Source organism: Corapipo altera, unplaced genomic scaffold, assembly GCF_003945725.1.
Source record: "Corapipo altera isolate COAL_440 unplaced genomic scaffold, ASM394572v1 22b, whole genome shotgun sequence".
Lineage (NCBI taxonomy): Eukaryota > Metazoa > Chordata > Aves > Passeriformes > Pipridae > Corapipo > Corapipo altera.
The window spans coordinates 1549716-1563480 of record NW_020884876.1 but is presented as its reverse complement, the minus strand read 5'-3'; the positions used below and the strand labels follow the sequence as shown (position 1 = coordinate 1563480).

The window sequence follows — 13765 nt, the reverse complement described above, 5'->3', positions numbered from 1 at the left end:
TTGGTATGTTAATGCTGAAGCACAGTGAGGAGGCTGATACAGTTATTTTAGCTTGTCCAACATAACTAATCAGGCTTTATATGTTTAAGGTTTTTGTGCAGTCATTGAAGATTGAAATTGAGCACCTTAGAAGGAGTAAATCACTGTCTTTTCTAGAATTTTAATTACAGGGATGCCTGTGAAAATTGAGAAACTTGGATTTGTAAGGCTTTCGAGATGTGGTAAGAGCTTTAGGTTTGTGTATTGCTTTACCTGTCTCATTTCCTCTTGGAGGGAGATTAGTTAAATATCATCTCAGAACTGCCTGTTGCGGTGTTTGAGATGTTTCACCTTTTTATTACCTATTTGTTTCCTTGTAATCTTATGATGTTTGCTGATCTGGAAAGCTAGATTTTCAGGAAGGGCCACATACCTGTTTAGTCTATATCCTTGCAAAGGTGGTAAGGTCTTTGTTAAACTACCTTGAAAACTGTTTAATTGTTCAGGATTTAATTATTCTTTCCTGGAAGTTGTGGGGAATTCTTTTTCTTTTTTTTTTTTTTTTTTTTTTTTTTTTGCTTTTGAGGCAGGCTTACTCTTCAATAAAGACAGTATTAACATACTGAAAAGGTAAATATTAACTATATCCTCTTTGATCTTACTGAAAGACTACAAGAAAGGTGTGCATCTTCAATGTCCTTCCAAAATGAGCTGGAATTTACTTTAAGTGGGAAATATTTGTAATTCTTTCCCTGAGTGCATTTCCTGTCAGTCTATATCATCCTGAAGATGAATGTAGTAGAACGGAAAACTGCAAAGAAACTTTTGGAAGCAACAGTGACTGCATGTTTTTTATGTAACCTAAAAGAATGCCTTTAGCTGTGGTTTTAAAATTGAGTGTTTATGCTGGAATGATTAATGTAAATTATTTTGTAGAGGGATGAATAAACAAATCATATTCTATTATTTCGGCCCTCTTGGTAGAAAAGAGCAAGAGCTGCTTTGGGAGTTTGAGGGAGGAAGGTAGTATGATATGCATATACTCCTAGAGAAACAAAACTATTGTAAAACTGGGGAATAATACTTCAAATGAGGTGTAGGGGTGGGGAAGGAAATGAAGCTAGAAATCTGTAATGTTCCCTGTGAAACCTATATATATGACTTATGTTGTTTCTCTGTCATTTAAAAGCAAACTTTAAAAAGTTAAATACTACTCTTTAAAGATAACATATACAGCAATATCTTCAGTCCTGAAACAACCCCTTTCCCGCACACACCTTTTCAGCCTGAAGAGGTGAAGCTAAAAGAACACGGTGAACCATAAGTTGTTTTGGTCTTGCATACCAGTGTTTGCCACAGGCCAAAGCTGCAGCAGTTAGTATGCATGTGGCACTTACTTTATGTACATTTTTCAAAACAGTTGCCAGCAATGTCTCTGGGCAGCTCCAAGAAAATGGCACGGTGCTGTTTGAATTAAAGGAGAGCTGTACAAACAGCCTTTGCATACACAGTTGTAGTAAATGTATTGATCTACTGTGTATAGTTTTCCTTTTAGAAATATTTTTATTAAAGACCTAATTCTGCAAATAAAGATGAGTTCTGTTATCTGTGCTATCTACACTATGATAGTTTCAGATCTCTTATATTGCTTGAGTCCTCTAGCTTCTTAAAACACTCAGGGCAAATCTTGCCTGTCGTGTGACTGGGCTTACTGTACATATGCTGAAGGTAACTACAAGGTATGTGTTGAAGTGCCAAATAGACTTTGCTTGTACAGGTCAGGTATGCTATGGATGAATGGTACCGTGAATGGACAGTCTAATACTTCCTGGAGCAGCTGGACTTAGGACACGTGAATCTTGTAATGTATCAGTCTATTTGCAGCCTGAATTCTGCAGAATGAGGTTGCTGAAGCAGCCTGAGCAATTTGCTTCTAGCCATCCTTTTTACTAATAGTTTTTCATATCTGAGCAGAAAGCATAGTGTGGACTGGATACTGGCATTAATCATTTTAGCAGAGTGCAAACAGCTTGTGTCTGCAGATTGAGCACTTCTGCTTCACATCACCTACACTCCTATTCTTGCCACTTTCTGTTCAGAGATTACTGATACCAGTGTGCTCATTCATGCATACCTCACCTTGATTTTTGGGACAGTATCAAAGAGATAGGCTTTATAGCAGTCTGCTCCATTTAGTAGTGAAATTGATAACTGGTCTAGAATCAAAAGCTGTGCAGATATTGGGGTCCGTATGTAAACTCTGTATTTATGGGAACTGTGTAATGTCCAGTCTACTAATGAAAGTATGCACAAATCATCAATTCCAGAGTTTCTTTTTGGATTTCTTTTCATACATAAACCAACTCCAGATCAAAGCTATTGACTTATATTTAAATGCAAGTGCTTTCTTTCCCATTTTATGTAAAATAGTAAAATATTAATCTTATGGAAGCCTCCTCTTATAAATACACCAAAGTGATAGCTATTTTTAGTGGTCATACTTGTTGCTCTCAATGTTAAACACAGTGTACTTTCCAGAACTCCGTTTCATTTTCCTTTCTGAGAATAAGGAACTGGAAGAGAATCCATACTGTGAATGACATTTTCTAACACAGTTGTAGCAATACACGATGATGATATCTTGTAACTGCATGTTGAGTTTTATTGGGTTCTTCTCAGTGAAGTAACCTTGTCCATGCTTGGCAAGGTTCAGAGCCTTGTAATCCATAGTTTTTCTTTCCTGCTTCTACTTTTCTTGTTTTGATTAAAAATAAAACAAAAAGTTACATTTCAAACTTTGTGGTTTATCCTGAAATCTTCTATTTATTCCAGTATCTGGTAGGTTATTTCATTAGCTAGTTTCAAAGGAAAATCAAACCAAAAAAGACTGAAATGGCAGTTGTTGTCATCTTTGGTTATAAGAGCATTTAAACTGGGTTGTGAGAAAAAAGAAATGTTGGAAGGCTTGTGCACAGTTATACAGTAAGATAATGTTTATGACCCTGATGCTTCTATGATAGGTCTAAGATATGACAGATTACTCCACTTGCTAAATGGACTTGTACTGCTAACTTGCTTTCTCCTTTTTTAGGGGGGAGGGGAGGGCTGGTGAAAGTATTTTGTGTAAGCTGTTCGTAAATCTTTTAAATTAATTATGTCCATTTAATCAAACTTGTCATGTCTGTGCATGTATGTATGAAAGCATATGTATCCAAGTAGTATTAAAAGAACATTCTTCTTCTCAAAATATTTTTGCTCCTAATATTCCTGATCTTCAATACATCTACTGAATCTTTGGAAGGAAAACCTTATACTCTTGGTACATACAGTTCTCACTTCTTAGAAGTTGTTAATGGACTAATACTCTCTGTTGAGCTAAGAGCATTTAAAATTAATTGCTAGCATCCTTGAGGAAGCCCAATTAATGGTGATCATTAGGTGGTAGTGTGAATAAATAACAGTGCTATAAAATATCAAATGTCATGGCAGAAGACCATGTAACTTGCTTGGCCAAACGCTTCAATGTCACAAGTAAATACAAATTTTGAAAAATATTTCCTAACATTCATTTGATTTTTAAAACACTACTTTACAGAAATACTGACAACGTCACTGTTTGTTGAAAGTTGTTTTAACTCCAGAAGGTGGAACATGGAGATTAGTATTTCTGTGGGGTTGTTTTAGTATATCTCCTGGGATTTCCGGGGTATTTGTTTTTGAATAAGTTTCTGGTGCTAATAACTTAAAGAATAAAAGCTGAGGGGGGAAAGGACAACTACAAAGAACCCAAATTGTATTTTAAAAAGTCATTATTTTTGAGGTGCTGAGAGAGTTGGCTCATGATTTTGGAATGCACACTGTTAACAACGATTCCTTTGAAGAACTCTCTGTAGCCCAGTGTTAAAGGCAGTCAGAGACCAACCATAATTAATACAGTCTTTCAAATTAGTGGTGAAATTCATCAGCCAGTCCCAAAATCTGACCTTTATATCCTACTCATCACAAAATACAACCTCTGTTATATCTTACTTAGTAAGAGGAAAAAGGAATGTTTGAAGTGCAACTTTGAATTTATTCATAAAGGAGTGATGAAAAGGAATATGAAGTAATACTGCCTACTACATGGGCAATATTACCTGAAACAGGCTTATGAAAGAAAGTTTGATGCAATGTCCCAAAGAGTTGCTTTGTGTGGATGCCTGTCTGGGAAGAAAAAAGGACTGTTTGGATATAGGTAGCAATTTAGTATCTTGTTATAGAAAAATATTTTTTGCAGGGGGAAATTTGGATTATTTTTAGTGATGTTACCAGTCTCTCTCTCTTTTAATAAAACGGTTCTTCTCCTGAATGACAGCAGCTCTGTTGGTGGTTGAACCAAGCTGGGAGAGTGACGGGCTTCTCCTGCCCTTTCTCCAGTGTCCTGCTGGAGTGGCATGTTAGACCTGTCATTTAGAACCTCCTAGCTGGACATCAGCTGGTTTATGTTACCTCCCTTTTAGTGATAATTATGTTGTCTTTTTGGGGTGGGGGATATAGATGAAAAAAGCCACAAACAAAACCAAAACCACAAAAAAACCTGCAAACCTTAAAAGTATTTGATGTACACTGTTCCTAAATCTTTTCGACAACTTCAGATAATTTGAGTTTATCTGAGGGTACAGGTCGTATTTTTTCCTCATGCCTTGTTTAGTCCTAGTATAGGGTGGGTGTCAGTTCTGAATGATCTGGATTTTTTTAAAAATTACCCTCAAGCAGATTTAATCAGTCTGCCTTGGATCCACATGATTAATTTTTTGGTTCATCTCTATGGTGTGGGTCAAGTTATAATTTAAGTAGACCTAATGACCTAAGTCATTAGACCTAAGGTCTACTGTTAGCAGCCACTGCCACAGTAATCTCAGTATCCAGTTCTCTCAATTTCTGTATTTGACCCAAGGATAGCATTATATGTGTAGTTTGGTGGCAGTTGTGGAAACAAGCATTATTTTCTCCATGTCATTGCTTCCTGTCAGTATGTAGAAATCTTTCTGAAATTTTTGACTACTTTTAGATTTGTCCAATAAAATTTTGGAACGCCTTCAGATGTGTTTTTGACCTTTGTAAATATGCCACCTCAGGCTGACAGAGAGCCACCACCTTTTGATTGTACCTGGTAGTGTGGGCAGAGTGAAGGAGGTTTGTCTCAAACTGCTTTACCCTGTGCTGAAGTGGGCAAAGGCTATTGGCGAAGTATCTTACTTTATCTTGAAAGAGTGGCATTAAAGCCTGAATGCTGTTTAAGGCAGTATTGCATTGCAGTCATTGGAATCCAAACACTTCACACCTTAGAGACTTTCCATTGTGGTGTTTGAGATGATACTGAACAGGGTAAACTATCAGATTTAATTTGTGTTAAGTCCTTAAAAATAAGAAAAAAACCCCAAACCAACCTCAAACAGCTAGGAGAATCATAGAAGGGTTTGGGTTGGAAAGGGCCTTGAAGATCATCTAAGCTCCAACCCTCTGCAATGGTAGGAACACCTTTTGCGGGATCAGGTTGCTCAATGCTCCGTTCAGCCTGGCCTTGAACACTTACGGGGATGGGATGTCCAGAACTGCTACTGGCTGTAGGTGTTGGAGCTAAATCGTCTGTGATTCTTTGGCAGGCATCTGCCCTGGGAATACTACCTATGGCTTTCCTGTCCTCCACTGTGATTCTGTTTTTCACATTTGTGATTTTGCTGATCTCCTAGCGTAGAAGGCATATTGTGCTTTTGGCACTGTGCAGAGCAGCGCTGGGCAGTTTATTTAATTCATCCCGATCTTCACAGATCGGTTGGAAGTTTATTTAAAACTCAGTAAAGCACAAACAGCTTTTCATAGCCCCTTTTGGTCGTAACCGCAAGTAGTCGAGTAGTTTGGCTGCCCGGGGGGGTGGGTAGATCCCTCGCCCTGCCCGTGTGTCTGGTAGCATCCCTCGGGAGGAGCGCGGGTACAGCCTGAGGGCGGGAGCGCCCGCAGCCCCCGCAGCGGGCGGGGCGGGTGCCCTGCGGCGGGGGCGGCCCCGGGGCGGGGCCCGGCGGGCCAGGAGGGGTCGGTGCCGCCCGGAGCCGCCCCCGGCCCGCCGTCCCCGGGCCCTGCGTCACTCCGGGCCCTGCACGGCCCTCCCGCGGATGCTGGCGGAGGCGGCGGCGCGGCCGGCGCCCCGCTCCGCCCTGCCCGCACCATGCTCAGCCTGCAGGATTCCCTCTTCTTCGAGATCAGTATCAAGTCGCTGCTGAAATCCTGGAGCGGCAGCAGCAGTAAGTATGTCGCTGCACCCCGAACCACGGGAGCGTAGCAGATATCTTACTTTATGTATGTTTATGTGTATATATTTATTTATTTATGTGATTATTGCATGCTGCCATGTGAAATTGCCCTTTAAAAAGCACCTTTTAACAGTGCTGTGTGCTGGTGCAATTTGGTGTACCAATGTGAGAGGTGAGCAAAGTGCACTATCCGCTTCTTAGTTCTTGTGTAAGATTATATATGTATATATTTATTTTTTATTTTCTGTTGCTGCAGTTGTCTGTCTGATAAAGTCCTTTGCACCCTTTGCTGTCCAAGAGAGGTGACAAGTAGATGCTCGTCTCTGCAGAGTTACCAGATGCTGACACTGTGTCTTAGTTCTGTCAAACTCCAAATGCTCCTTTGAAGCAAATCAGTCATCCTTAGACAGTGTATTTTACAGGGGTCAGTATTTTTGTGCCTCAAGCCTATTATTAAAGCTGCAAGAAGTGCCCACTTTGATCTTCTAAATGGCTTGAAACTAGAGTTTCTAGGAGGATTTCTTTTCTTAATTGAACCAGCAAACCAAGGATGCTGCTCTTGGTTCAGACAACCAGTCTGTCCTCAGATCACCCCTTCACACATGCTTCAATGCAGGGTCTCGGGCCGGGCGCTGCTTGCGCTGTGTAGCAGGCTGTGCTAACGTAAGCACAGCAACTTAATGACAGGTCGCCAGGAGGTGATAAAGATGACGTATTTGAACATCAGCTGAGTATTTCATATTTCTTAAGTGTCTTGTATTTTTAAAAATGAAAAAGGTCAAAAGGTAGAGGTATCTGGTATCTCAACTTTATGTGTCATTAATTGCTGCTTGAGGTACACTGGGATGCACAGTTTCCACTCACCAAACACTTCATAAAAATACCTGCGTTAGGATTTTTACCCCAATACAAAAGGGTTTGTTTCACCTGTCTTGTTTGAAGGAATTAGTAACAAGTTAGTTGTTGTACAGTGTATTAATCAGTGCTAGGAGTTTATGCAGCTACTTAGTTTGTCCTAATAGCTCATTTGGACCTGATTTGCTTTTGCGCTACCTGCTGTAATTCATGGTTCGAACTAATAACTTCTAGACTTATAAGATAAAGCAATGAATATTTCAAAATTGGCATCCTTATAGGTTTTACTTTTTACTTTGTTTAGTTTGTGTCTTGCAGATCAACTATATCTGTTCCAAATTATACCTTGTAATCATGCTTGGTAGTTTCTAATGTTTTTGTTGAAGTAAAGATAACCAGAAGGATTTTTCTAATATTTTCTAGTAGAAGTTGAAGATGTCTTATGACAATGATGAAAAATCTTTAAAGTTGATTCATGTATATTGTTTCCAAACTAAGTCAAATTATAGGATAAATCAGTTACAATAAATTCTGTCTGCAACTAGATTAATAATTCTTGAATAGATAAGGAGATAAATTGCAGAATCTAGACTAGCTAATTATCAGCTGTAATAAGATAGAGAATAATAATAACAAAAAGGGTGTCTGCCAAGAGGTTATATATGATGCTGTGTTTTCTCCTTTATGCCCTCTGTTATGTAAGCACAATGGAATAAGGTCTTCCTGACTCTTTCATCAGGAAGTGGTACTTAGATCATCTACCAACAAACCGATTTTCTGTGCACACTGATTACATAGCTGAGGTTTATTTCACTTTTTTCCACAATTGTCACTCCATTCGTGACAATTGCTGTGATCGTGGCATAGGTGCATGTCTGCTCTGTGAGCGTGTGAGAGTCACATCCTGATGCTCACTGTGCAGACTGGCCAGGAGCAGACCACTCTGTGCAGCCTGTACCGGCTCCAAGTATTGTGATTCACAGGGATACATACCTTAGTGAGTTGAGCTGGAGCAGGCAAGCTGGTTGCTTTTTTCTGAATCATTTTCTAATCAAGTGATGCAGTGTGTGCAGACTGAGGAATTACGCAGTATTTATGTTGGGGATGTGTTTGGAAATTCTGGAAACATTCATATGCTAGGAAATTACTTGAGAAAAGTTTCTGCTCTGTTTTCATAAAATTTTTAGATGCAAATGCTACTTTTTATGGTTTATACGATAACTTAAGATTTTTATATGCTAAAGGATGTCAGAAGAGGAGTGCGTATGCTTGCATGCATTTCCATGTACATAAAAATAAGTATCTTCAGAGAGTGTTTAAGTGTGTAACAGAGAGACACCAAAGCTCCATGGGTCTGGTTAAGGGCTTGCTAAGCTGGCATCATGTTGCAGTGCTGGGTAAGGTTTTATTGTAGTTGATCTTTTTTCTTTCAGTAACAACAATGAGGTGACATTCATACGGCCTAGTTTCAGAATGCTGTCTCTGTGCCAACAATTTTAGGCATTACTTCCTTTTTAAATGGAGTCAGGAATGTTCTTTTAATCCAACAGCGAAGTGAGGATGTTCCTGCTTGAGAATTATTTGCTTACTGAAGTTGTGGATGTAATGGAGGCTTTATACTGGCTTGTCCTTAGGTTGCTTGGCTCTACAGTATTTAAGGAATCTTAGTTGTGATAATGTATCTCAGTGTTCTTGGGTTCCATTGTTCAGTCCATTGCAGTTTCAATATGTGGTCTCTTTATCTATTTTTCTGAGGTTTCGATTTTGTAGAAAAGATATTAATTTTTATTGTTTATATTGAACAGAGTAAGAAAACTCTCAGATTTTGTCTACAAACCTCTTTGTATAAGGTTAAGGAGATCTGGATGCCATGAGAATTACTATTATTGATGCAGTATGGGGGTTCAAAAACCAAATTTGGTGCTGCTTATAGTGGAAAGCATTATGTAATACATACCTTTTGGTAAGACACAAAATAACTTTTAGTGAAAACTAGGCATGTATTTCTGGGACTTAGAGTCTGGACAGGAACAACTGCTTCCAGTAAACACAAGTACAACCCATTACTGCTTTATTAAAAGCTCTTCTGCGTTTCCAGTATATACTGTATTAATAGTCATATCCTGTTTGAAAATGAAGACTTATTTCTGGATTTTTTTTTTTTAAATTTTTTTAATTGTCTTTCTAATTACTAACATGCATCTTTCTGTCGCTGTGCTGCAGTTGTGCTCTATCTGGTTAACAGAAGGGACTAAACAGAAGGGTACACCTGTCCTGTGGGTGCTTTTCTGTCCTTAAACACATCTCTATCTTCTTCTGGTAAATCAGTTTTGGAGGTGATTCATGAGATTTTTGGTACCGCCTTGCTCAGCTTGATTCAGAAGTCATGCATATATTTCAAGAACTCATGCTGCACTTAGCATCGTGCCTGCCAAAGCTACGTTGAGGTCGTTGCCCTTGACCTCCTTTTGATAAGAGTTGTGACAGTGATTTTTGAAGTTACTTTGACTTCTGAGCCTGGGAACAAAGTCCTGCCAGGAAAGCGAGCTGCATCTACCTGTACGGCAGTTGGTTTTGAAACTGTGTTATAAAATCAGAAAGAAATGGAGCAACTTTAAAAACAAGTGAATTATTGGACCTGTGGCTGCCAGGTGCTCACAGGCATGTGAAAACTGGGGAGCTGCCTGGCAGATACTTCTGAATCATTCTTACTGTGAATGAAAAAAAGCACTTGAAGTTGAATACTCCCTTATCTTCCCATAGGATTAGTCTGACTGAAGATTACTTCCTCCTTTACCAACCAAAAATGAATTCTTGGCTCTCAAGAGAGGTTCTGTTCTGATAGTGTAGTATTTAATAAAATAGCTGTAATGGATTCATTTTTATCCCGTGACTTTTTGTTATATGACAGCAATGAAACTATAATTTAAATAAGAAAGGTGAGATCACATTACAGTGCCATGATAGGAATGTATATGAAAAAGGACCATATGAAGAATTGTGGAACAAATGTTTCCTTGACAGTCTTATTCTCTGGGAGGAGATAGAGTGAGCTGAAGTATATATGGGGGTGTGCATGGCTTTTTAGCAAAAGCACAGATTTACTGCTTTTGTTGTAATTTGCTTGTGTATTATACTTTTTAAAAGTGATAAAAGCACAATTTGTTAATATTTTAGAAAAAATTGTTGTATGATAAATTTCATCTTGTTTTCTCAGCAACTGTTAAACTGCAACGAAAAATGAAACCTGAGGAAAAAAATTGGTCTGAGATGTTACATGATTGCTTCCCCTCCAGACTGTCTTAACTTGGGTTAAGAGTTATTCGTGTCAGTGCTCTAGAGAACTTTCATACCTTTTTTTAAATTCCAGTGGAAAAATTAATATTATTTTACTATCTACAGAAATCTTATTTTCATGAGATATGATTTTTGGTGCCTTCTTAAACAGTAATAGTAATTAAATAAATTAAATGAGTAAGATATCAAGTAAGGCATTAACTTTATTTCTCTAATGTTCAACATCCCAAATAAATGTTCAGTCTTTTTTACAGGAAGCTTTTCGTAGTTCTAACCTTGACTTCAAAGAATCATGTTAGTAGTCGCCTTGTATGCTGAAACTTGATAGGCTGTTTCCAGAGAATGTAACAATTTTTCCATATGATTAAATCTTCCAAAATTGTTTTGACATATTGAAAAGTGAAATTTTTAAATGAAAGATGAGTGCAAATTTATGTTAAGTTTTGAAAAAGCTACTAAATTCCACTTTTCTAAAAAAAGTGCATCCAAGTGTACTTCTTGTTAGTAAATATACTTACAGGTCCCTGTACTGCTGGAGCAGCAAATTTGTTTGCTCTAGGAGGGGCATATGATGGCTTTTCCACAGTCTGTCAGTTGTCATGGGAAAAGCAATTTTTTGTCAGTAGTTTATCACCCAATTTATTGTGGAGTGTAACCTCCATATTTGGCTCTGTTTATGAATGTGACTTATAATGATGGCCTCTTGTGCAGTACATCTTGAGGCACATGAGTTATTGCAATTCCTGATGTATGGTGTGTTGGCATATATTCCGTTAAATGAAGTGCCAGTAACATTCTGTGTAGTAAAATTTGCTATGGAAGGAGAAGATAGTTTGACAGTTTTTTTCCCTTCCGTATTTTTGTTTCTGGGTAGGGTTGGAATGACAAGGTCTATAAAGGGATGTAGACTGAAAGGAGACAAAAGGCTGTATCATCTAAGCTAGTCAAACTCAAATACCACCCTGAAGCTGAAGAATACTTGGTATACAGAAGCAAAAGTTCTGAACTTGTCGAATTTTTTCAGTCCTGCTCCGTTAGATGTGGGTCATGTGAGCAGGGTGAAGATGAGGGGAGTTTCATAAGATGTCTGAGCTCCTTGTGTTTGCCAAAAGTGGTGGCTTTGCCCCCAGCCATGCAGCCTTGTCACCTTTTCAGCTGCTGACAGTGGTACTTGTCTCATCCTTTTAGTGAGCTGTTTTGGGTTATTGCTTCAGCAGAAATTTTCTTGGGAAGGTGGCAAATTTTCTTTTGTTGTGAAATTATCCAACTGAATCATCTCAAGGGAAGGAGGGTAGATGTTGAGGCTGGTGTAAAAGACTGTTCAGGACCACCTACCTAGCAGTGAGAGGCTGACTGCCTCTTTTCGTGGGCATGTATGGATGTCTCAGCTCAGCTAGATTGAGTCTTGCTCTCAAGAGCCTCCTTTATATTTGCTCATTTTTCTTCTGAGGTGGTATGATTGGGGTTTTGGGTATTTTGGGGTTGGTCTAGCTTAAACTACTGCTAAACATTCGTACCTACATTTGTGCTTTTTGCCTGTTTTATCTGTTTGATGCCTGCAGTCTATACTGTAACACTTTGTGTGTAGGTTGGGCATTAGGGCGTGGATTAGGGAAGTGTATGTATCCAGATTTTTAGCAGTCATATCCTTTACCAGCTAAGGAGGTATGATGTTTTGGGCCTTACCTTGGACTTCTCTGCACATAAACGTGGAAAATATTGAACTGTGATTTAAGAAAAAAAAATAAAAATTTTTTTTTTGCAACAGTGTCATGTGTGAGGTTCTTCGTATTAATTTTTTAATAAGATACCTGCATTGTTGGAAGTACATTATGTGTTGGGATATACATTATTTATGTTCATCAGGCACAGATACACTAAAACAAGCTTTCCATTGGGACATTCTTTGTATTAAAGTAATAAACTTTTTGCTAAACCCACAACTACATTCTGTAATGATTCAAATTGTGGAAGAGAATGCCGTTGAAAGGAGAAAGTGCACCAAATGCAAACCACTCTGTCAGCTACTGTTGCTGGAATAAACTGCATGCTCTGCAGGGACTTCAGGAAAGCTCCAGATAAACCAATTGCAACAACCCATATCAAATACCCCATTTCTGCTGACTTTTTTTTTTTTTACACTCTAGCTCTGGTGCTTTTGTATTTGAGGGGGGAAGGTTTAGACATTAGGGGTTTAATAGCATTTAAGAGATCACTGACACAATAGCATTTATTTATTTAGAAAGGTAACTGCTAACTGTTGTTTACTATATCCTGTGTGCATGCAGGTTTTCCCCTGCAGAGAAAGAAATATTCTTCCTCATTCCTATACAAAGAGTAATGATGCTAGTCAAAGGGAGCTATTAAATTTTCTTAGGTACAGTCCAAAATAAAGGGTGAATTTAAACTTAAAGAGGAAAAGACCATTCTAAATAAAAGGGGACATGTGCAACCTGAAAGATACCAGGCCATGCTACTGTAAATATGAATTAAGTGTTTGAACCCTAACATTCCCAGTCACCTATGTGAATGCCACAAGCAGAGTTTTATATTAGTAGGTCTGATAGAAACTACATGCTGTGAGAGATTTCATGGGAGTTAAATATGATTTGTATAATAGACTACCAAACTGCAGTAATAGAAGAAAATAAAATGCTGAGGAATAGAATTGCTTTGTTTTAATTACTTTTATTATTAGAATAATAATTATTGGAAAATTAGGGTACATAAAAGAATAAACTTCTTATAATTGAGTTTGCATTGATAACTCTCATTAGACAAATCCAGTAGTTTTTATAAAGTGATCTAGAAGTATTTAAAATACAGTGATGGTCAAAAAGCAAGAGGTGGAAAATGTTTTAATACAGTTACAGAATTACTTGTTTTATGAGTCTTTGATTAATTTTCATCGTATTTTAAGCTTGCTGCTCTAAGTAGGCATAGTTAGAACAAACAAAAAAAGCATTACGTGTAGGACAGATTTTACTCAGTTCAGAACCAATTCTACTCATGAATATATAAAGCTTTCAAAATAGTAGTAGAAAACAATAGGCATATAAAGCTTTTTCCTCATTCTTTGCCTTTTCTCATTCTTCTAAGAATCAAGTATTTGAAAATCCAAAGACAGGATATTTCAGATTTACTTAGCCTCAGAAATAGACTGCTAAGAGTTTAAAAACTCAACCATTTCAAACTTCTAAAATAAAAATTTTAGTTTAAAACGTTAATATTTATAGATTTCTTGCTCAGGAATTAGTTCAAGTTCTAGAAGCAATTAATTTCCTAAAGACATCTTAGTACAGCATGGGAGGTATAAATAACTCCTCTGCTTCAGCCCATCAGGC

At 37.9% G+C, this 13765-nt stretch overlaps 1 protein-coding gene across 14 annotated transcripts in view; it reads left to right on the top strand.

Moving 5' to 3' along the window:
- Window positions 1-13765, top strand: part of FRYL (FRY like transcription coactivator) — a 165378-nt gene that overhangs the window by 35196 nt on the left and 116417 nt on the right. The window contains exon 1 of one of the 14 annotated variants that reach the window (XM_027636269.1): window positions 6170-6260. The exons of the other annotated variants lie outside the window; for them this stretch is intronic. Coding sequence (XP_027492070.1) covers window positions 6185-6260 — 76 coding nt within the window. The 5' untranslated portion in view covers window positions 6170-6184. Of the gene's footprint in view, window positions 1-6169; window positions 6261-13765 lie in introns of those variants that run through there. 14 annotated transcript variants of the gene reach the window in all.